Source organism: Rhinoraja longicauda, chromosome 8 (genome assembly GCF_053455715.1).
Source record: "Rhinoraja longicauda isolate Sanriku21f chromosome 8, sRhiLon1.1, whole genome shotgun sequence".
In the NCBI taxonomy this organism is placed as follows: Eukaryota; Metazoa; Chordata; class Chondrichthyes; order Rajiformes; family Arhynchobatidae; genus Rhinoraja; species Rhinoraja longicauda.
The window spans coordinates 54914706-54938235 of NC_135960.1; the positions used below are offsets into that span (position 1 = coordinate 54914706).

At 39.4% G+C, this 23530-nt stretch overlaps 1 protein-coding gene across 1 annotated transcript in view; it reads right to left on the bottom strand.

The window, feature by feature from the left end:
- ttn.2 (titin, tandem duplicate 2) overlaps nucleotides 1-23530 on the bottom strand; it is a 314983-nt gene continuing 291453 nt past the window's right edge. The window contains exons 273-298 of the mRNA XM_078404016.1: nucleotides 23234-23527; nucleotides 22845-23132; nucleotides 22430-22729; nucleotides 20254-22317; nucleotides 19862-20164; nucleotides 19453-19758; nucleotides 19062-19352; nucleotides 18655-18954; nucleotides 18236-18541; nucleotides 17844-18149; nucleotides 17313-17594; nucleotides 16620-17213; nucleotides 16206-16493; nucleotides 15792-16091; nucleotides 15169-15471; nucleotides 14300-14602; nucleotides 13343-13927; nucleotides 12934-13239; nucleotides 12522-12821; nucleotides 11856-12431; nucleotides 11456-11761; nucleotides 10773-11366; nucleotides 2923-8798; nucleotides 2690-2843; nucleotides 2189-2464; nucleotides 1-2088 (exon numbers count right to left, since the gene is read on the bottom strand). Coding sequence (XP_078260142.1) covers nucleotides 1790-2088; nucleotides 2189-2464; nucleotides 2690-2843; nucleotides 2923-8798; nucleotides 10773-11366; nucleotides 11456-11761; nucleotides 11856-12431; nucleotides 12522-12821; nucleotides 12934-13239; nucleotides 13343-13927; nucleotides 14300-14602; nucleotides 15169-15471; nucleotides 15792-16091; nucleotides 16206-16493; nucleotides 16620-17213; nucleotides 17313-17594; nucleotides 17844-18149; nucleotides 18236-18541; nucleotides 18655-18954; nucleotides 19062-19352; nucleotides 19453-19758; nucleotides 19862-20164; nucleotides 20254-22317; nucleotides 22430-22729; nucleotides 22845-23132; nucleotides 23234-23527 — 16100 coding nt within the window. The 3' untranslated portion in view covers nucleotides 1-1789. The remainder of the gene's footprint in view (nucleotides 2089-2188; nucleotides 2465-2689; nucleotides 2844-2922; nucleotides 8799-10772; nucleotides 11367-11455; nucleotides 11762-11855; nucleotides 12432-12521; nucleotides 12822-12933; nucleotides 13240-13342; nucleotides 13928-14299; nucleotides 14603-15168; nucleotides 15472-15791; nucleotides 16092-16205; nucleotides 16494-16619; nucleotides 17214-17312; nucleotides 17595-17843; nucleotides 18150-18235; nucleotides 18542-18654; nucleotides 18955-19061; nucleotides 19353-19452; nucleotides 19759-19861; nucleotides 20165-20253; nucleotides 22318-22429; nucleotides 22730-22844; nucleotides 23133-23233; nucleotides 23528-23530) is intronic.

A 23530-nucleotide genomic window follows, 5' to 3' on the forward strand; every position in this document is an offset into this window, starting at 1 on the left:
TTCTTTAGATAAAGTTATTGCATAGGGCATTATAATGTTGGAACACAGTATAATTTCCATGTGGCTAATTTCTGTTGTCAATGCCCTAAGAACAAATAACATTAAATAAAATTCTATGATTACCACACAAAACCAGTGCACCCCATGGAAAACCTCCTTGAGTTAGCACTGCTTCTACATAGAACTTGGAATAGTTTGCCGAAATGAGGGTATGGCCAGGTTGATGTATTTATACCATCCAAGAAGTCATTATGCTAGAAGCAGGGCAACATGGTTGTACAAAGTAATGGCCGCTTATACTTTGTATTCATAATTGATTATCTTGTCTGTGTCAGTGATATGACATAGTCGGTTCATTGGCTGTTGTGATGGTATTTGCAGGAGGGTATTTGCAAATAGCATCACAAGGCTAGCCATCTAATTCCACAAACTTGTAGGTTGTCTTCAGCAGGGAGCCTCTCCACCTGCTGAGGTATTCTTAGACATCAACATTGTGTTGAGGCACAAATTTTAGTTCCAAGTTAAACAAGGTAATCGTCCTATTCAAACTTTCCCCTGCTAACTATCAGTTTCAAAGTTGCAATGAAAATCTCATGAAACACAAGGTACAAAACTTGCATAACCGTTTAGACCGGCTATATACAGTATGTACATGTCACAGAAAATGGTTACAAATTCCTAAATCAAAAGTGCAATAATTCTTTCTGCACAATCTATCATTTGTTCGGAAATTGTCTAGTTTGGTATAAATGCATGATGTCAAGTCAGGTAAAAAAAATAAAATAATATATACAAGTCAGATTCAAGTTCATTACAATTACAATATCTATTAATTTTAAAGTTTAGCTTACAACGTGTGTAAGTGTCTTAAAGTGTAGCGTCCTGCATCGTTTTCTTGGACACCTGTAATAATGAGTGTTGTTAGATCATCTGTTGTTTCAATGTGGAATCGACCACCTTCTACTTCATCAGAAAGAGGCTTTCCTCCACGTGACCATTTTACTTGAGGCAGGGGTTCACCTGAGATAGCACAGGCCACTGTTAAAACTTTTCCTTTCTCGATTGTGATATCTGATGCTGAGGTATTCTTAGACATCAACATTGTGTTGAGGCACAAATTTTAGTTCCAAGTTAAACAAGGTAATCGTCCTATTCAAACTTTCCCCTGCTAACTATCAGTTTCAAAGTTGCAATGAAAATCTCATCAAACACAAGGCACAAAACTTGCATAACCGTTTAGACCGGCTATATACAGTATGTACATGTCACAGAAAATGGTTAAAAATTCCTAAATCAAAAGTGCAATAATTCTTTCTGCACAATCTATCTTACCATCTCGGATGGCACCACGGGAGAAGAATGAGGAGGAGATAAGACTTTTCTTTGCCTTCCATCACAGTGAGGGTGTGCCTAGAGCAATCACTGTGATGGCTGTTTGTGTAAAAATTGTATCTGTGTGTTCTGTGCTTTTTGTTTACTGCCGGACCCTGACGTGAGAGGACGCTGGCGCTGTTTATTCGCCGCTTCTCCGTTAGGATAGTTTGTCTGTTTGTTTTTATGTTATGATTGTTTTTGTAAAGCGCTTTGAGCTTCTGGTAAGGTGTTATATAAAATAAATGCTTATTATTATTATTTGTTCGGAAATTGTCTAGTTTGGTATAAATGCATGATGTCAAGTCAGGTAAAAAAAATAAAATAATATATACAAGTCAGATTCAAGTTCATTACAATTACAATATCTATTAATTTTAAAGTTTAGCTTACAACGTGTGTTGTCAGATTCAAATATTTAAATTGATCTAATTTTAATATTTACAGTGGCAGAATCTGATCCAAATTCATTTGAGAGTCTTAAAGTGTAGCGTCCTGCATCGTTTTCTTGGACACCTGTAATAATGAGTGTTGTTAGATCATCTGTTGTTTCAATGTGGAATCGACCACCTTCTACTTCATCAGAAAGAGGCTTTCCTCCACGTGACCATTTTACTTGAGGCAGGGGTTCACCTGAGAAAGCACAGGCCACTGTTAAAACTTTTCCTTTCTCGATTGTGATATCCGATGGTAAAGCTTCAATTTTAGGAGAAGACCCTGTTTAAAAAAAAAAAAAAAAGGGTAATTTGTGTCTCTGTCCAGCACACTGGATATAATTAACAGAATTTTTTTTACGGTGCTTTAGTAATAACATCACCTTTAATACTACCGCTAATCATTCTGCCAGTACTTGCTTCCATCTGACTCATACTGGAATGCTCCATAAAAGAGCCGGAGCTCGCTGATATCCTTGATTCTTTAAAAGATGACATACTGCTTGAAGACATACTGGCAAATTTAACTTCACTCATGCTGCTGCTGACCTCTTGCTTGGCCATTTGCATTGTTTTGGAAGAGAAATGTTCCTGCATCATAGCAGAGGCACTGGCAGCGGATTCCAAAACTACCAATTTTGAAGGTTCTTCAAGGAGACCTGCAGAACACAGAGTATCACGCATCACACGATAATTGATCAAGGAAAACCATCAAAATATTTGCATCTAGTTTAAATTTTAAATTGTATACAGTATTTTCAATTGAAACTTTGTTCTATGTTGTACTTAAGGATGTTCTATGATATGCCAAAATAAATCAGATACACGGAAAATCCAAATGATATAATAGCAAGTATAATAATTAATTTATGACATTAACTTACCATGTACAATCAAAGAGGCTGTTGCTGAACATTGTCCATGGAAATTCTTTGCCGCTGCTGTATATTTTCCACTGTCAGAGACTGCTGTGCACTTAATCTCTAATGTATACATATTTTTCAAACGATTGATTTTTATATTTCTTGAGAGTGCAATCTGAAATATAGAATAAGTTAAATTATTATTTGGATAACTAGATAAATGAGCATAAACTTTGAATTAATTAATTACTTACCGGTTGGTTGTCTTTTAGCCATTCAACCTCTGGAGAAGGATCTCCTGATATTTCACAATTAAACATCACCTTTTGTCCTTCATTGACATTTTGGGATTTGGGCTGCATTAGGAACTTTGGGGCATTTGATTCTTTTTGCTTCAGGGTTAAATCAAATTGACATTTAACTATTCCATGTTCGGTTGTTGCTTCACAGGTGATTGTGCCTTCATCTCTAAAACTGATGGTTTTGATAGTTAAAGTGTGGTCACTTCCAGATGCACCATATTGATAGTTTTCTGAATTGGCAAGCTCAACACCATTTGCAACCCATTTCACACTGGAAGCATTTGGTATGCTGGCCTTAAGAATAGCCTTTTGACCATCAACTGCATTAATCTGCGCACGTGTAGCTGTAATCTCTGTGTACGATGTTTTAAGTTCCTTTTTCACAATTTGTTCCTGAACCACCTCTGCTTTGCTATGCGACTTAGCTACAGTTTTTTTCTGAGTAGCTTCCTTTGATTCAGCTAACTTGGTCACTTTGTTGACAATGTTTTTGAATACTTGGCCAACAAAGGAAAATGTTGTTTTGGAAACTCCTCCTTCACCGGTAATTTCACAAGTATATTCTCCTTCATCAGTTGCATTAATTCCATGGATACTTAAGGTGTAGACACCATCTGCAGCATATTTCAATTTGTAATGACTGTTTTCTCTTATTTTACATCCATCCTTAAACCAAGTTAATTCTTTCACATTCAGAGCTGTGCTTTCAACTGCACATGTCAGTTTTACAGAACCATCGTCAGAAACGTCAACTTTCAAAGCTTGAGAAATCTTAGGTGGAGCCCTTGCTGGGATCTCCACTCGTTCTGCTGAAGGTGTCCTGACAGTTGGTGGGGATTTAACTCTTGGAAGGGAAGTGACTAGTTCTGGTGATTTGATTCTCCTGGAGGTTTTTGTTCCCTCAAAAGACTTTGGCTGAGGTTCAGGGACCTTTCCCATTGGCTCTGCTACAATACCCACTTCCTTTACTCCTGCCCTTCGTATTGTCAGAGTAAAATGTGCTTCTTGTTTTCCTTCAGAATTTTCTACCACCACCGTATAGCTTCCTTCATCAGATGATTGAACTGATGTGACTGTGAAGGTAGATTTATACTGTGTTGTAACAATAAGTAAACGTTTAGAAGTTGTAATAATTCTTCCCCCATGCATCCATGTCACAGTGGGTGTTGGGTCACCATCAGTGCCACACGAAAATCTAACAGATTCTCCCTCTGCTACTGTGACTGATTGTGGTTTTGTTAGTATTTTGGCAGGAAGAGTTCGCTTAGATGCATAAGCTGCCTTTTCCTTTGAATCATAGAGACTGTAGCTGATCGATTCCTTTATTTCGGATTCTTTTGTTCTAGTTTCTTTTGTCTCTTCAAATTCTGCAGCTTTTCTAATTGTAGATATTTGGTAAAAATCAGTTCTTGTCAGTTCAGGTACAAGTGATTTTGGTGCCTCCTCATCTCTACGGCGAGACAAGTAGGTAAGGTAGTCGCCTCCTGTAATATCTAATGTTGCATAGTCAGAGGCCTCTCCTTTATAATTGGAACAAACAACACGATAGGTTCCACTATCTTCAGCTTGACAATCCTGAATTTCCAGTGTCAGGACACCAGTCATATCAATAAAACGATACTTGTCACCCTCTTGAATTTCCTTGCCATTGTGGTACCAACTAACTTCAGATTTTGGCTTGGACAGAATATTTAGAGTAAATCTTGTATTTTGACCGCATGGGATGCGGTGAGAACGCATTCTCAAAGTTATACGTGGACCATGGTCAAGGCTGAAAGGCTCTTGAGTAATAACTTCATATTTCCCTTCTGAAGTTCTTTGAGATTTTAAAGCAGTTTTCATTGACTCATATCGTGAAAATATGTCAAATCTAGCAGTTCTTTCAAAGCGTGAAAGTGAGCTCTCTCGAGACACAGGGCTTGGTGAACGAGGCCTGGTTCTCTCGGGTGTGGGTGAGCGTCTTTCTAAACCTTCACTTTCAAATTCGGTAGGACGTGGTCGAGATCTGATCAGTTCAGAAACAGGTCGCATCAATTCAATGTAAGTTGGGGAAAGTGATCTCCTTCTCCTAAGAAGCCTTGAGACAGATGGGGATTCTCTACGAACATATTGCTTAATGTCGATAGCTTGTACTTCCTCTGCTTCTGATGTTGTCACAAATACCTCTCTTTCTCGTCTACGTTTGATCCTTGCTTTTTCCTCATGTTCCATGTACTCAAGTTCTTTTCGGTAGGTAGACAATCTTTGAGTGGTAGCAACTGGTCTCAGGAGCTCGTCATCTTCTATGTCTTCGATCATTCTTTGTCTTTGCTTTTGGGGTTTATAAACAGCTTTGTCATGTCGTTGCTTGAGATCTATATAACTAGGGCCAGCTTCACATTTGGAAGGGATGTGATATTTTTGGTAGCCAGTATATTTATCCTCTTTTTGTGCTGTGGCTAATTGTGTCTGTTTAGATCTTTGCTGAAGGGCTAATAATTCAAAACTAGGAGGACTACGGCTTGGAGGTGATGCAGAAAATCCTAATTCAAGCTCCTCCTCAAGACGTAATCTTTCCTCCTCCACTCTTTTCATTGAGAGATAGTCATCAACAGGTAGAAGTAATTCGTCTTCTGACATGTCCCCAAGTGATCGCCTTCTTAGTCTGTAAGAAATTTCGTACTCAGGTGATGGGATTCGCCTTCGAGCTGGTCTTACTGTTTCCAGATCATCTTGCGACAGTTTTGGAATTCGCCATTTGGGTTTATACTGATCGGTAAAGCGCGGCAATGGCATAACATAAAACTGCTCCCATCTTGACAGACGAATTCGTTTTGGCCGTTTTGTTACAATTCTTTCCAATGGTGCTGGCATTTCATATTGGTCTCGCAATTTCCTATACCATTTCATGTCTGACAAAGGCACAAACTGTTTAATATCTTGATTTTCTTCAATTACATTTGCTGCATGAACACGAGGTTCTGGAATTTCATAAGGCATTCGAAGTCTCTTTTCTTCCTTTCTCTTTTTGACCTCTGAAATTTCATATTCACCTTTTACGTTCTTGGTACTGACAGCTGGTTTGTACAACATTGCAGCTTCTTGCAGAGCTTGCTTTGCTACGGCGGTCAATGGAACAGATTCAACATTTGCAAGTATTTCTGCCATTCTAATTGTTTTGTCAATTTGTTTCTGAACATGTCGCTGGCGTTCCTCCTCACTCTTGTATTGACGCTTAACATAGGTCATGCGTTCAACTTTCAGATACGCTTGGCAACTTGCAGATCCAGCACTGTTAGTTGCAGTGATTCGGTAAATGCCAGAATCTTCAGCTAAAGTGTCCCTTACATGCAAAACGTAGTAATCCAGACCTTCATGTACAATTTCAATATTTGGGCATAATGGCAAAGGCTGTCCATCTTTCTCCCATTTCAGAACTGGTGCTGGTGTGCCAGACACTCTGCACTCAAAACGAATGCTCTGGCCTTCTGTACATTCTGCATTTGCCAACAAACGTTTAAACATTGGTCTCAAAGTGCTGTCTGCTGCAGGTGGGTGAGGTACTACAGTTAGTTTGGCTTTGCAGCTGTCCTCACCATATCTATTGTGAGCGTGTACTGTGTACTCAGCATCATCATCGTTTGTTAACTTGTGAATTATCAGTTGATAGAGACCTTTGTCAGACACAAAAGTATATTTTTTCTCATCTTCACCAGGCTTAATCTTTTGTCCAGATTTCAACCAAGTTACTCTTGGTTCAGGGTGAACAGTTATAGTAACACCAAATCTGATATCTTCTCCAATGTAGGCCGTTCGGTTGTACAAAGGCAGAGTAAATTCTGGTGGTCTTTCAAGAAGCCTCATTGCATCCACTTTACGTTTTACTCTCTTTACAGTACGTTGCATAAAGAATTTACGGATTTCTCTTACACCGCTCACAAACAGTTCGGCATAGGAACTATCTTCACCATAGTCGTTTACTATTTTACATCTGTATGTACCATCATCTGTCTTGTTTATGTCTTTAACATACATTATTGCCAAACCATCCTGATAGGTAATTTCATACTTGTCACTGCATTCAAGTTGCCTGACACCAAAGTACCAAGTGACTTGGGTAGATTGATCGTAATTTTCGATTCTGCAGGAATATTTAACATGACCGCCTTCTTCAGCAGTGGCGTGCATGATCTGTCCAGCAAGTGGACCAATTTCAATTGAAGCTATTTTAACTTTAGCAACTGTTACTCCCCTTTGAGCTCTAACAGCTCCACCAGAGGAAATTCGAGCTACGGAAACAACAAAGTTCATTTCCTTCTTTATTAAAGTCTGATAGTACCTTCTGTGTCTCAAAGTCTTAATTACTTTGGTGCTCATTTTCTCTGTCTTCTGCTTCAACCATGGATGTTCAAGAGCATCAGCAGCTGTCATCCGAGTCTTCCTTTCCTTGACCAACAGGCGATCAATGAAGTCAAGAGCTTCAGTTGTGATGTCTTTGAAAGCTTCATCCTCAAAACTATATTCTGCTCTATTAATGTTATCAATAACCTGTTGGTTTGTTTCAGCAATAAATGGATTCAGACCACTAAGTAATACATACGCAAGTGTACCGACTGACCACATGTCTGTGGCTGCATTGACCACTTCATGCTGGTGTAGTTCAGGTGCTGCGTACTCTGAGGCAGTGAACTGGATTCTAATGCTATCACCCGGTGTTAATGGTCTGGCCTGGCCAAGTTCAACAATCTTAACAAAAGAGCTTTTCCTTGTGGTGTAGATTATATTTTCTGGTTTAATATCAAAATGTCCCACATTCTGACTATGTAGAAATTCCAATGCTTCACAGACTTGGCGAATGTAGATGATAACTTCTCTTTCAGTTAGTTCAAAGGTGGTAGTATTAATGCGCTCAAAAATGTCAAGACCTGAAATAAACTCAAAGATCATGACTAATTCTTCAAGGCTCTCAAATGATTCATGCAGCCATAGGATATTTCTGTGTCTAGCAGTATTGAAAATGTCAATCTCTTTCTTCACGAGTACCTGATCAGCACCTTTGATTTTCACAAACTTTGCCATGTATGTTTTCTTGCTTACGTTTTCCATACAGCGATGAACAATACTAAATTGTCCACGTCCCAGCTCTTCAGCAAATGTGTAGCGGGAATGAAGTTCTTTAATAGTAGAATGATTAGCTTTGACTTTAGTAATTGTGATTGTTTCGTCGACCTCTTCATCATAGTTCAGAACTCTTGACTTGTCTTCCTTTGTGACTATTGGATCAGTTGGCTCTGATGGCTTGCTCTGTCCAAACTTGTTTTCAGCAATCACACGGAACTGGTAGCTAGTTTTGCCAAATAGATTTACAACAGTGTAATGTGTATCACGTGACTGTGCTACGCGTATCCACATCTCTGCAGTTGTTGCACATTTCTCAATTATGTAGTTAATTACTTTACTTCCACCATCACTAGCTGGAGGACTCCATGTTAAAACGACAGAATCACGTGCAATGTCACTGACTTGAATTCCTCTTGGCATGTCAGGTACATCTGCCACGTCCAGTTCAACTGTTTGCTGATCTATGCCAAATCTGTTCTTGGCACACACAACATAGAAACCAGCATCTTTTAAGTCAACTCCATTCGGGAACACCAGAGATGTAAAAGATCTGGTGACAATTACTTGAAAATGACCGTTATTATCAATGAGATCTTGTCCTTTCTGCCATGTAATTACAGGATCAGGTCTTCCACTGAAAGGAATCTTAATGCTTATAATTTCACCACGGAGAGCATGAACTGCACCCATGCCTTCCAGATGTTTGGGTAGTTGAATCTTGGCTGGGACTAGAAACAAACAAAAAAAGGGTTTAAATACTTAAAGGCAAGTGAATGTAAATGTTAATGAGTAGGAAAGAACTGCAGATGCTGGTTCAAAATCGAAGGTAGACACAAAATGCTGGAGTAACAGCGCGGGACAGGCAGCATCTCTGGAGAGAAGGAATGGGGGACGTTTCGGATCGAGACCCTTCTCCAGACTGATGTCAGAAGAGTAGTTGGAGACAGTAAGACTGGTGGGAGAACTGGGAAGGCGGAAGGGATGGAGAGAGAGGGAAAGCAAGGGCTTTTTGAAGTTAGAGAAGTCAATGTTCATACCACTGGGGTGTAAGCTGCCCAAGCGAAATATGAGGTGCTGTTCCTCCAATTTGCGCTGGGCCTCACTCTGACAATGGAGGAGGCCCAGGACAGAAAGGTCAGATTGGGAATGGGAGGGGGAGTTAAAGTGCTGAGCAACCGGGAGATCAGGTAGGTTAAGGCGGACTGAGCGTAGGTGCTCAGCGAAACGATGTCCGAGCCAGCGCTTGGTCTCGCCGATGTACAGGAGTTAACACCTTGAACAGTGGATGCAGTCGATGAGGTTGGAGGAGGTGCAAGTGAACCTCTGCCTCACCTGAAAAGACTACTGGGGTCCTTGGATGGAGTGGAGGGGGCAGGTGAAAGGACATTTCCTGCGGTTGCAGGGGAAAGTACCTGGGTTACTGAGTTACTCAACGTTAATGTTTTTGAAATTGGTCTTTAAAAGCAGAGCAAAACTGAGAGTAGTGAATTGACAGCCCACTTTATACCCCACATGATATTTTCCTTAATTCACTTTGATATAAAAGACGAATGAAAAACAAAACCAGGCAACTTTAAAATGTGGAAACAAAGAACTGGAGATGCTGGTTAAAAGACACAAAAGGACACAATATGCAGGAGAAACTAAGCACGTCAGGCAATGTCCCTGGAGAACATGGATAGGTGACGTTTCTTCAGACTGATTATGAGGGGGGGGGGGCACGACGGACAAAAAAAGTTGGTAAAGGGGAGAAGCAGGGCCTGTGTGGCGGGTAATAGGATACAGGTGAGGGAGGGGGATTTCATAGGCAGCTGGTTGGAACAAAGATAAGAAAGAAAGGTAGATGTGAGACAGGTTTGAAGAGTTGCAAAGCTAGAGATGGGAAATTGGCAGGTGAGGGAGAAACATGGGGGTGGGGAGGTTGAGAGGTTCCAAGCTGAATACCACTGGGATTGCTGTTTCACAATGGTAATTTTGGACAACTCCTCAGATACTTGGTTGCTCAGGAGGACAGTGAGGTGAAGAAGGTATTTGGCACACTTGCTTTCATTGGGAACATCATTAAGTGCAAACGTTGGTACATCATGGTGCAGTTGTACAAGTCATTGGTGAGACCACATTTGAAGTACTACATGCAGTTCTGGTCACCCAGCTATAGGAAGAATGTAAATAGAGTTGGAAAGGGTGCAGAAGAGATTTATCAGAATGATACCTGGGCTTATGGGCTTGAGTTATAGGGTGAAGTTAGATAGACTATGACTTTTTTTCTTTTGGAACAAAGGAGGTTAAGAGATGTTCTTATTGTGTACAAGATCAGGAGGGGCATGAATAAAGTGAATCACACTTTTTTTTCCCCAGGGTGGAGCTTTCGAAAAGAGGGCATTGGCTTAAGGTGAGAGGTGAGAGATTTAAGAAGCTCCTCATGGGCAACATATTTACTCAGAGAGTGGTCCGTATCTGGAATGAGCAGTCAGAGCAAGCTAAAGAATTGGATACAATTACAACATTTAAAAGACATTTGGACAGATAGATGGATGGATAGGAAAGGTTTAGTGGGCTATGGGCCAAATGCAGGCTTGTGGGTCTAACTTGGTCGGCATGGACAGGGTGGGCTGAATGGCCTGTTTCCATGCTCTATGAATTTAATTACATGGATTCAGAAATATTATACAATGTCAACATAATTTTTGTATGATACATACCATCAACATCTAAAGATACTGTTGATGAGATGGAACCTCCTTGATTGATTGCTCTGACTTGATATACAGTTGCATCTTCTCCTGTGACGTCAGTGATTACCAGTTGATAGTAGCCTCCCTTAAATTCCTGGATCTTTACCTTTTCACCATCAGGTTCAATCTCCCTTCCCTGTTTAAACCATTTCACAACAGGTTTTGGATGACCAATAACCTTGCATACGAATGTGGCATTGCTCTTATATTTCACACTTAAATTGCGTATTTCTTCTTTAAACTTTGGTGCCTTGATTGGTATATCGCACATTGGAATAACAGGATCGGATATTTCACTCCAGTCACTCTCACCACCAAGGTTTTCGCATTTAACACGGAACTCATACTCCATGCCTTCAATGAGGCCTATCACAGAGTGAGCTGTTTCATGTATTTCATCAGTTGTTACAGCAATCCATTTATTCTGTTTTTTCTCTCGTTTCTCAAGGTAATAATTTCTGATCTTTGCACCACTATCACTGGCAGGTGGTTTCCATGAAACCACACAAGAATCCTTTGTGACAGCAGCTATTACAGGTTTGGCTGGATTCCCTGGCTTCTCTGTAGACAGAAGTTAAATGAGATATTTTAATATTCAGGATATAACATGTTAGTAGACAAAGAACAAATTCATTTATGCAGATACTTACCTAATTGACTCTTGATGATAACAACAGAGGAAACTTCCAATGGTTTACTGACACCAAACTGATTTTGAGCAGAGACACGGAAGTAGTAGCCAGCATTGTCGATGAGGTGTACAATTCTACAAGTGGTGCCAGCAATAGAAGAAGATACCAGATGCCATTTTGCATCTTCCTTGGCTTCACGTTTTTCTACAATGTAGTTGGTAATTATCGCACCTCCGTCATCAAGTGGTGGCTTCCAACTGATTACAACAGAATTTTTCAGCAATGCATCAATTGATATTGGTCCTTCTGGCATATCTGGCTTATCTGTATGGAAACGTAGATGGTATTAGGCATTTTATTACTATTAACATTCATTGTAATGTATCTTATGCACACATACACAATTGAATATCATTACCTTGGATTTCTACGTTAAATGTTGTATCGATTGTTCCAAATGAATTGCTGAGTTGCACTCTGTATTTTCCAACATGATTCTTTCGGTGAATATTTCTCACTACAAGATGAGTGTAATGCTCTGTGTTCTCTATTGAAATATTATCTGAATCTGACAAGAGTTTCTTTTCATGGAACCAGCGAATAGCAGGCACTGGACGGCCAATGTATGCAACATGGATACGAAGACTTGCACCAACGGTTACGACATAGAGCTCTTTTAGTGGAAAAGCGGGATGGAATTGTGGAGCAGCCTCAAGCAATACATTGCCACTGATCTCAATTTCACCAGTATCATTAGTAGCTTTACAGCGATAGAGACCTTCATCATCTTGATCTTCTGTTAAAATTGTGATAGAATGATTACGCCCATCTGAACTCATCTTATACTTGCGGCTTTGTTGCAATTCCTTTCCATAATGGTACCACTTAATTTCTGGAAGCGGCCTACCAATGATTTGGCAAGCCAGTTTTGCTGGTTCACCTAGCTTGGCAATAACTTCTGTGATTTCTTGTTTAACTGTTGGTTCTTCTCCCGCTGTTGACAAAGAAGAGGAAACAAATGAGCTAAAGTCATATATAACACAAAAATTATATTATTTAAAATAAAATATAAAAAAATACACACATGTCAATTTAGTCTTGATTGCAATAACAGTTCTGCGAGGTCGGCTGATTCCTGTCTCATTCTCTGCAAAGACTCTGAATTCATATTCCGTGGCTTCCAGAAGACCACCTTGTATAAACTGCCTATCCTTCATTCGTTCCTTACTGCATTTTTTCCACGCACTATCACCGGACTGACGATACTCAACCCAGTAACCAATAATTTCCTTGCCACCATCACATTCTGGACGGTCCCACTGAATGGTGATGCTATCTTTTGTGACAGATGTAACTTCAATCTCTCCAGGTTGGCTTGGTTTATCTGTGGAAATTTATTTATTTGTTAAAATATAGTAATTGTGTCATATCTGAAGTCACATCATCATAAATTTCATATTGATGTAACGTATTAATCGAGACTGAATGAAACATACCAAAAGGATCCTTGCATTGAACAACATCAGAAGGTGGGCTTGGCTCACCAAGACCAATGTCATTCTGTGCCAAAATACGGAACTGATATTCAGCATCTGGAATAAGCCCAGAAACAGTGTACATTGTAGTGGTAATGTGAGTCTTGTTTTGTCGCACCCACTTATCCATGGTAGACTCTTTGCGATCGATAAAATATCCAGTAACACGCGATCCACCGTCATCCTTTGGTCTTGACCAACACAGAGTGACAGAACTTTTGGTGACATCCAGTATTTCTGGAGGATTGCTTGGAGGCTCTGGTGGATCTAGAGTGACAGTAGTGAATTAACAACCATGTACAAAAATTAAATAAATTCAAAAGATAACATATCATTCAATTAAGATGACAATGAACAATATTCAACTTACTTAGTGGTGTCTTTGGTACAACTGATTCTTCTGATTTCAAAGATTTACTAATGCCAAATAGATTTTCAGCAGAAACCCGGAAGTGGTATTCCACATTTTCTTTCAAGCCTTTGACAACAGTGGCAGTGTCCATTACTCTAGAATCAACAGTGTACCAGGCAGTTTTGGATACTTCACGTCTCTCAACAATATATCCAATGATATCAGATCCACCATCATCAACAGATGGTCGCCAGCTTACTCTGACAGAACGAGCTTGAATATCATCAAATTCAAGTGGACCTTGTGGAGGATCTGGATTGCCGATCACCTTCACCTTAATGTATACTGTCTTTTTGCCACACTTGTTTTCAAGAAGAAGGTCGAATGTGCCTGAATCTTCTCTGACTGATTCTTTTATCACAAGTTCGGTGTGAGTCTCAGAAGTTGCAATCATTGCACGCATACTGATATCACGACCTTCCTTTGTCCACTTGCAGACAGGAATAGGTTTGCCTTTAATGGGCACTGTTAGTTTGATTGCTCCACCTTGTCTTACAATCAGGCCTTCAAGGTATTGATGGTCAAGTTCATAATCAGGATACTCTGTAAGAAAAACAAATCAAGTTTTATATTAAAAAGCAAGCAAATAATGCATTAGTGTCATCCAATAGCTAGGTTTACCTATACTAAAGAACAAAACATAATACTCCAAAATTTCAATATAAGTTGAGAACAAAAATTGGAATAGCCTAATCAGCATGTAAATGTTGCCGTAAAATTATGGGTCCCATTTCTTCGTTTGTTACTGAATGCTTGAGGATATGCTGGTGGTCTAACAGAGACCAAATTGGATCATTTGCATCAAAAGATGGAGGTTCTGTTTCATTTTAATGGCTAGCTGACAAATGTGAGTTCACCTGTATAATTCAACACACTTAGCTGAACACAAAACATAAGAACATCACAATTTCTCACCGAGCATTTCAGTGACCTTAACAGTTCCTGGCACATCAGCTGGCTCACCAGGACCTCCGGCATTAACTGCCATAACATGGAACCTATACTCGGCACCCTGTGGCATGTGAGTCAGGGTGTATTCACAGATCTTTGTTGGAGTAGTGTTGCACTTAGTCCATTCATACTGGTCAACTTTCTGCATCTCAATAAGGTAGCCTGTGACCTTCGAACCACCTTCCTCTTCTGGCGGACTCCAAGCAACAGAAACGGATGTTCTGGATGTGTCCGTAACTCTTGGATTTTGTGGTTTTCCAGGTGGATCTACAGAAACAGTGAATGACATTAGTTATTGAAATTGAAATTTTAATGTAAATAGTATATTGAAAATACTTTTCCAAATGATGCTCAATGATTTGAAATAGAATACAACTGAGGCAACTGGAATGTCAGCTTATTCAATGCCTTCTATTGGAAGTGCTCGTGGGGATTCTTCATGAATATGTTTTGAGGTTCTCCACAGTCAGATTACAGCACTTACAAAGCAAACAAATATCATCTGACATTTTTACCACCCCAAACAATTTTACCAGAGATGTGCAGTTAATCCAGACACAGTGGTTTTCAGGCATTATTCCCATCATATTAACGAAACGTTCCTACCACGATGGAAAATGCAGCACTCTACAGTTGCACATCCACCTTGGCACCAGGAAAAAAAAGCAGTTCATTTAAACATTTTCCATTACTATTATCTATAAGAAATTATTAATATATAAGAAACTAAATGGAAGAGAGACAATTATAATCATGAAATAAAGTCTAAAGAATTGATTTTTGGCAGCTCCTCTATCTTTGTACTGACATTGTAATTTGAATTGATACGTTACCTATCGGGTCCATGGCAACTGCAGATTTGGAAGGTCTGCTTGGTTTGCTGGTCCCTCTAGCATTCACAGCTGTCACGCGGTGTTCATATTCCAATCCTTCTATAAGGCCAGTGGAACGGTACCTTGTCAATGTCACAAGCACTTTGTTGACTCTCAGCCACCGCTCAGACCTTAGCTCCTTGCGTTCAATGATGTAACCAGAAATTGGTGAACCACCATCTTCGATTGGTGGTTCCCAGGTAAGTGTCATACCATCACGGGAGACATCAAATACATGAGGAGTACCAGTGGGGTCAGACACATCTGCAGGGAAAAGAGAAATGTGGTTTGTAGAAAGATTATCACCCAGTGATTCCTAAAGAAATATTTATAAAATATATATATTTATTATTACTGAACAGTAGTGATTCTAAGAATTCTAATATTCTTTTGCTCAGAAAAAAAGTATGTTCTCAAACCATTTATTTAAGATTTAAATATTAATACTGGTTCATTATATCATCATTACTGAAATAGTTATTCATTATAAAAGTTAATGGATGAGCATTATGATCAATTTTTACAAAAAGCAATCCATTATTTAATATCCTAGCATCTCTAATTATCGCCAATTTTGCACTTACTAATGGCACTCTTGCACTCCACAATGCTAGACTGTACGAATGACCCAATACCAAAACGGTTTGAGGCAGCGATACGGAATACATATTCAGTGCCTTCAGTTAATCTTGTGAATTTAAATGTGTTCCTGGTAACGGATTCAGACACAGGCAGCCATCCTGGGCGATGAGCATCACGTTGTTCCACAACATAGCCGCTGATGGCGGCACCTCCATCTTTCTCTGGTGGTTCCCAACTGATGGTGACAGTGGTGGCATCAATTTCATCAATTTTAATTGAGCCTCTGAGTGGTCCTGGTTTATCTAGAAATTAATTAATACATTTAACGAAGATTCAAAAAATATTACATACTACAATGGGCAGTTCATTGACACATGTTTAAAATTTAAAAAATAGAATTTGGAAGAAAAACTTACCAAGAATGATCACTTTGATGGATTCAGTCGTAGTTCCAGCAACATTTTTCAGTTCAAGTGTATAGTCACCAGTATCGTCTATGGTGGTTTCACGTACAGTAAGATTGATCATCTTGGCAATTCTTTCTATTTTGGTGCGATCACTTTCTTTCAGTTTAGTACCTTCAAAGTACCATGTTGCAGCAGGAGGTGGACGCCCACTAATTGGAATAGATAATTCAATAGGCCTTCCAGCATGTACGGTGACTGTCCTTTGAGGTATGCCTGCCAAATCAATCTTTGGTATCACTGTTGGAAAATAAGCACAAGAATAAGACATATTTATGTATTATTATTGCATTCATCGTGTATTATTTCATATCAATACTTGAGAACATATGTAAACAACAAGATTCAATTTAAAGCAGCACAAACCTTTTTGATCTTGCACAATGACAGCAGTTACGGTCTCTCTTGGCTCACTGACACCTTTGTCATTCTGGGCCCTGACTCTGAACAGATACTGTTCAGACTCATTCAGAGAGATTATGGTATGCTCAAATACTGTGTGCTTTAGAGTTGTAATTTTCATCCACCTTTCCGTGCCAGCTTTGCATGCTTCAATAACATAACCAGTCAGTCTGCAGCCTCCATCGTGTAGTGGTTTTTCCCAGGCTATTGTGACTGTGGATTTTGTGACATCAATTACATCCAATTTCTGCGGGACCATTGGAACTTCTGAAACAAGGACTGCATCTGCGGTTTCACATGGCTCACCGATACCATAGATATTCTCTGGTGAGACTCTGAAATAATACATTGTACCCTCAGTAAGTCCAGTTATTCTATAAATGGTCTTGCTGCATTTAACTGTCACAGTTTTGAATGCTCTCATAACAGCTTCCCGTCTCTCAATGATGTAATTGTTGACTGGTGCTCCACCATCAATCATTGGAACATCCCATGTGATGACTACAGAATCTCTAGAGACTTCCTTGACTTTAACAGCACCAGGAGGGCCAGGCGTATCTGAGAAGAAAGAAGTTATTTTAAAAACTTTTGCTATTTTTTTTAAAGTCTTGGAATAGATGATAATGAAAAAGACTGAAAATATCTTGTTTCACATACCATATACTTTGGCAACTATACTAGCTGACTTCTTGCCTGAAGGATTTTCAGCCTCAATGGTGTATTTGCCTGCATCATAGCGATTCACCTTGTCAATTACAAGCAATGTGTAAGAATCTGTTGTATCGATATAAGCATGACTGTAGAGGTCAACATTTGGTTTACTCCAGGTTAACACTGGAGCAGGTCGACCTGACACCGACACCATTAAGCGGAGAGAGCCACCAGCTCTGACAGTAACTGTCTTTTTGAGATCATCTGCAAGTTCAAGATCTGGTATTTCTAGAAAAATAAGATATAATGAAATAGAGATTAAAAGCACATTGCAGTCTTTCACAATAAAATATTCAAGTTGTTATTCAAAGCTTACATTGAATCAAATGCTTAGGAGTAGATTCCTTACTAGTCACAATTAAACAGTAGCATATTTTAAGTAGCAGCTATGCATATTTTATTCCAATATTAAAGGCACTCTGTCAGCAATGTGTGAATAAACAAAAAACAATAGATTGTTTTTATAATGCAACTTACCTATTCTTTCTACTGCTTCAATGACAGCAGATGACTCACTGTGTTCACTCATTCCATTTATGTTGACAGATGCAACTCTGAAATAGTATTTCTTGTTGGTGGTAAGACCTGTAATGGTATATTCTGTATTTCTTATGCTGTCTTTTGTATGTGCTCTATACCACTGTTCCATACTTTCCTCTTTCATTTCGAGTACGTATCCAATAATACCAGAACCGCCATCATACATGGGTCTTGTCCATGCTAAGCTGATGCTGTGTTTGGTTGTATCTACAACTCTTGGTATTGAAGGTACTCCAGGTGTATCTACAATATAATTTAAAAAGATTATGTTCATAATTATTTACAGAGTTACAATAAGAAACTAAAAAATCAAAAAATCTGACACTTACATGTGGGTTCTTTGCAAAGGATGTATTGTGACGATTCACTTGGCCCACTGTTACCAGCTGCATTTACTGCTGTAACACGGAACTGGTATTCACAGCTCTCCATTAGATTTGTTATCTTGAGTCTAGTATCATAAATAGTCATGTCTTTGTTGACTCGAGTCCAGCGAACACTTCGTTTTTCACGTTTATCTACCAGGTAATTACTAATTTCTGCTCCACCATCAGTTTCAGGTTTCAACCACTGGATAATGATGTGATCTTTTCCCACTGTAACAAGCTCTGGTTCACCAGGTGGTGATGGAATAGCTGTTTAAAGCAAATTGATTTCAATTAATCAACCAATCAATCAATTAATTATTAACCTTTACCAAGATTAATAATAATTTGAAAATGAAAAAGAATTATCACATTGTACTTACTGTATGATTTTCTGGCCACGATTGGTACAGACTCCAATGGCACACCAGGTCCATACTTATTAACTGCTCTTACTCTAAAAATGTATTCATTGTTCTTTATAAGTCTTGTAACAACACTGGAGAGAGCCTTGCACTCAGCTTCAACGATTACCCAGTTAAGTCTGCTCGTCTCACGTCTCTCTACAATATAGTGTGTAATCTCTGCTCCACCATCTTCCTTTGGCATATTCCATGACAAAGTGCACTTCTCTTCTGTTAATCTGCTGATGTTAAGTGAACCATCACAGGGTCCTGGTGAATCTATATAGAGTTTGGAACATAAAAATTAGGATGCATACAATGCCAATATTGTACTTTGATGCTTGAAGACGTGAATTGTTTTTTCTATTTTATTACAGAAAACATACCTAGCACTTTAACATTTACAGACACAGTCTTAGCTCCACTTGGATTTTTCACAGTTAGTGTATATTTTCCAGTATCATTTCTGTCACAGAACTTGATAATGGCAACAGCTCGCTTGTTTGTGTACTGTAGAGAAATCTTCTCACAAAGTTCTAGTTCTTTGTTTCCTTTAGACCAATAGACCTTCGGGTCAGGTTTCCCACCAATGAAAGCATCAAGCACCAAGTCTGATCCTGCCCTTATCGTAATAATGTCTCCAAGTAATCTGCTGTCCAGTTCTGCCTTAGGAGGTACTGTAAATCAGAATAAAAAGTAATGAATTCTCTTCAAAAAATATGTTTCTTGTCAAAAGAAGATTTATAGATATAGGCTATATTTTTGATACCAGCTTACCGTATTCATCTTTGCATATGACAGGTCCAGTAGATTCAGATGGTGTACTAATTACTCCACTTGCATTCTTGGCTAAAACGCGGAATTCATAGACCTCCGAATCACATAGTCCTGTCACAGTGTAGAAGGTTTCAGAGATGGATGTGTAGTTGCACTTCAGCCAGCGGCCATCACCAGTTTCATTACGAGGCTTGCGTTCTACGATGTATCCAACAATTTTACTTCCACCATCGTGGAGTGGTACAGTCCATTTAATCGAAACTGAAGATCTCGTAACATCTGTTACTTCTGGTTGACCTGGAGGATCTTTATACATTAAAACAAAAGTACATTTCAATTGAAATCTGTAAATATTTGTAAATCTAGAATGTATAATATATTAATTCTTTCATTTTACTTTTGATCTTACCAACAGGATTCTGAGCCATTATTAGTCTAGAAGCTTCACTTGCTTTACTCAAACCAGCAGCATTCATGGCGTAAACCCTAAACTGGTATTCCAAGCCTTCCACAAGAGTGGATATTTTGTAATGGCAATCAATGCATGGTATTTTGTTTTCTTTCACCCAGAGAATGCTGTTGCGTTCTTTCTTTTCAATCCAGTAGCCTGTAACTTTGCTGCCACCATCATGATATGGGTCTTCCCATTGGATTGACATGGCATTAGCAGATACAAAATTCACTACTGGCCTGGTTGGAGGGCTTGGTGGAACTGCAGGGCATAAAAATTTATAATTAGTAAGTTTTCTCCAGCTTCATTGTTTAATATGCATTATCCAATAGTTAGAATTTTTGACTTACCAAATGGATGTTCTGCAACAACAGGTTTTGATTCCAATGGTTTGCTGACACCAAATCTGTTCTCTGAACAGACACGGAAAGTGTATTCCATATACTTTGTCAAGTGGGTAACTTTAATCTGAGTACGTTTTACACTGGAATTGATGAGCTGCCATGTTGTGGTACCTGATTCACGTTTTTCTACAATATAGTTGGTGATATCAGTACCACCATCATCTTCAGGCTCTGCCCATGACAAAATGCATGAATCTGCAGTGATGGATGAGATACTCACGGGTCCAGTAACTGGACCTGGTCGACCAATAACATTGACAGTTACAGTAAATGTCATGACTCCTGCCGTGTTTTCAAGTGTTAGGTAATATTTTCCTGAGTCACCTCTCATAGCGTCCTTCGCAGTGAATGTAGTTCTTTCTTTTGTCGTTGTGATACTGACCCTTTCAGTTTCCTTTAATCTCATTTCCTCAAGCTTCCATGATACCTTAGGAGCAGGACGGCCACTAATAGGTACATCAATGGTAAAGGCATTTCCTGTTTTGCAGGTAATTGTTTGATTGGTGATTCCTGATAAATCTGCTTTAGGCTCAATCTGTGGTTCTTTAATAATAACAGATGAAAATGCCTCTCTTGGTTCACTGTAACCAGCATCGTTTTTCGCTCTGACGCGGAATTCATACTCTTTATTTTCAACAAGTCCATCAATTTGAAGTGTAAGGAGTTTGGTTTGACCACCTTCAACCCAGTGATCTAAACCTTTTTGTTTCATCTCCACTAGATAACCAGTAATTTGACTGCCACCATCATGCTCTGGTTTCATCCAAGCCAAAATTGCAGAGGTTCTGCCTGTATCGACAATATCTAGTCTCTTAGGTGGTGCTGGTTCCTCAGTGGCTATAATAGGTTCTGTTATCTCATATGGTACACCAAGGCCATATTCATTTTCTGCCATTACCCGGAAAAAGTATGACACTCCTGAAAGTTCTTGTACTCTTAAGATCTGTCGGGGGCATTTGCCACTGATTTCTTGCCAGCTGCGCCGACTGGCTTCACGCATCTCAATTACATAATGACGAACACGGGAACCTCCATCATGAACGGGAGCATCCCACATCAACGTAATTGCACCTCGAGTGACATCTTTGAATGTAATTGGTCCTGGTGGACCTGGAGTGTCTTGTACTTTAACGGTGAAAGTTATTGACTTGCTGCCATTGCTGTTTTCCAGAGTAAGAGTATATTTCCCAGCATCGTATCTATCGCAGTTCTCTATTGTTAATGTACTGTTCGTATCTGTTGTATTAATGTGAACATGTACTCCTATGGATGAATCAGCTTTCATCCAAGTGGCAATTGGAACTGGTCTACCTTGGAAGGCAACATGCAGCTGAATGGTATTGCCAGCTTTAACAATATGAATTTGTTTGAAATTGGCATCAATCTCAATTTCTGGTGCTGTTAACCTATCTGTAGCCTTTACTGAAGCAGCAATTTCACAGCTATCTCCTTTTCCTGCCCCATTAACAGCACGGACTCGGAATTTGTACTCTTCACCAGGTTCCAATTCAGTAACTGTGTATTTGGTATTGACGCATGCTTCAACATTAACCTTACGCCAATCTCCAAGACTGGCTTTGCACATTTCAATTATGTAGCCAATAATTTCCATGCCTCCGTCAAAAACAGGCTTAGTCCATTCTAAGCTTACAGATGTCTTTGTTGTATCTGTGACTCTAATAATGGTGGGTGCACCTGGTGGGTTTACTGGTTCTCGACACTTAATAAGTCTAGAAATATCACTTGAGGGGCCCACTCCAGCTTTATTTTCTGCCATGACATGGAATTCATATTCATTCCCTTCTGTGAGGTTAGTCACTTTGAACCGGTTTTCAGTAATCGGTCTTTTGCTGGAAACTTTGACCCAGCGCAGACTCTTCTTCTCACGTCGTTCAAGAACGTAATGCATAATTTCATTCCCTCCGTCTGATTTTGGTCTTGACCAAGTAAGGGTAATAGTTTCACCTGAAACATTGGTTGGTTCTGGTGTACCAGGTGCATCTGGCACAGCTGTGAAACAAAAAAAGCTAGTTAATTAAGTCGGACTGTTTGGACATGTAACAACTGGCAAATGTTTGGCAAAAGAGTGGAACGTCAATTATAAATTCTGAAAAATACATACTGTATTGTATCTGTGCAATAACTGGCTCCGAATCTATTGGTCTGCCGGTGCCAAATTTGTTGACAGCTGAAATTCGGAACTGGTACTCATTCCCCTTAATTAACTTGGTGACTGTATATGAACAGGCTTCACAATTATCACTGACCAATGCCCATGTAAGTCGACTTGTCTCACGCTTTTCTATTACATAATTGCTAATGACAGCACAGCCATCATTTTCTGGTGGTATCCACCACAATGTAAGCTTCTCTCCAGTGATGTTCGTAAATCGAATTGGTCCAATTGGTGGTCCAGGAGTGTCTAAGGAAAACCAGAAATGTTAGTACCCAGCAGTTGAACTAAATTATTCAAATTAGTAAAACATTAAACTGAGCAATTATAAAGAGTACACAAGTTGCCAATGACTTCTAATTACCTTGAACTCTAACATGAATGTCAGCTTTCTGGATGCCTGATGCATTCTTGGCTTCCACAGTATATATGCCACGATGATCTCGGTTGCAGTCTCTGACAAAGATGGAACTGGACCCAATAACGTTGGTGATATCCACCATCAATTTCTTATCAATCTCCTTTCCATCTTTGTACCAGGTTACTTGAGGTAATGGGCGGCCTTTGATATGTACCTTAAGTCGCATACTCTCACCAGATTTTACTGTCACACCTTCAAAATGTTCAGCACCAAATTCAATTGATGGTGATACTATGAAAGAAACAGACGAGTGATTGCCAGGTCGATGCTTCAAAGGCATTACAAGAATAAACAATACATAGGCAAACTAGTTAGCTTTTATGTGTACTTACTGCTTTCATCCCTTGTCATAATGTTGCCTGATGACTGAGATGGTGGACTGACTGTTCCAACAGCATTTCTGGCAATTATGCGGAATTCATAACGATCACCAGGGCTAAGGCCTGACGCGGTATATTGGCATTCAGTAATATCAATGAAGTTGCACCTCAACCAACGACCTCCACCTTGCCGCTTTTCAACACTGTACGCCACAATTTTACTTCCCCTGTCATGAGCTGGTGGATCCCACTTAAGGGTTATAGTATCTCTTGTCACATCAATGTAATCTGGTGTACCAGGTGGATCTG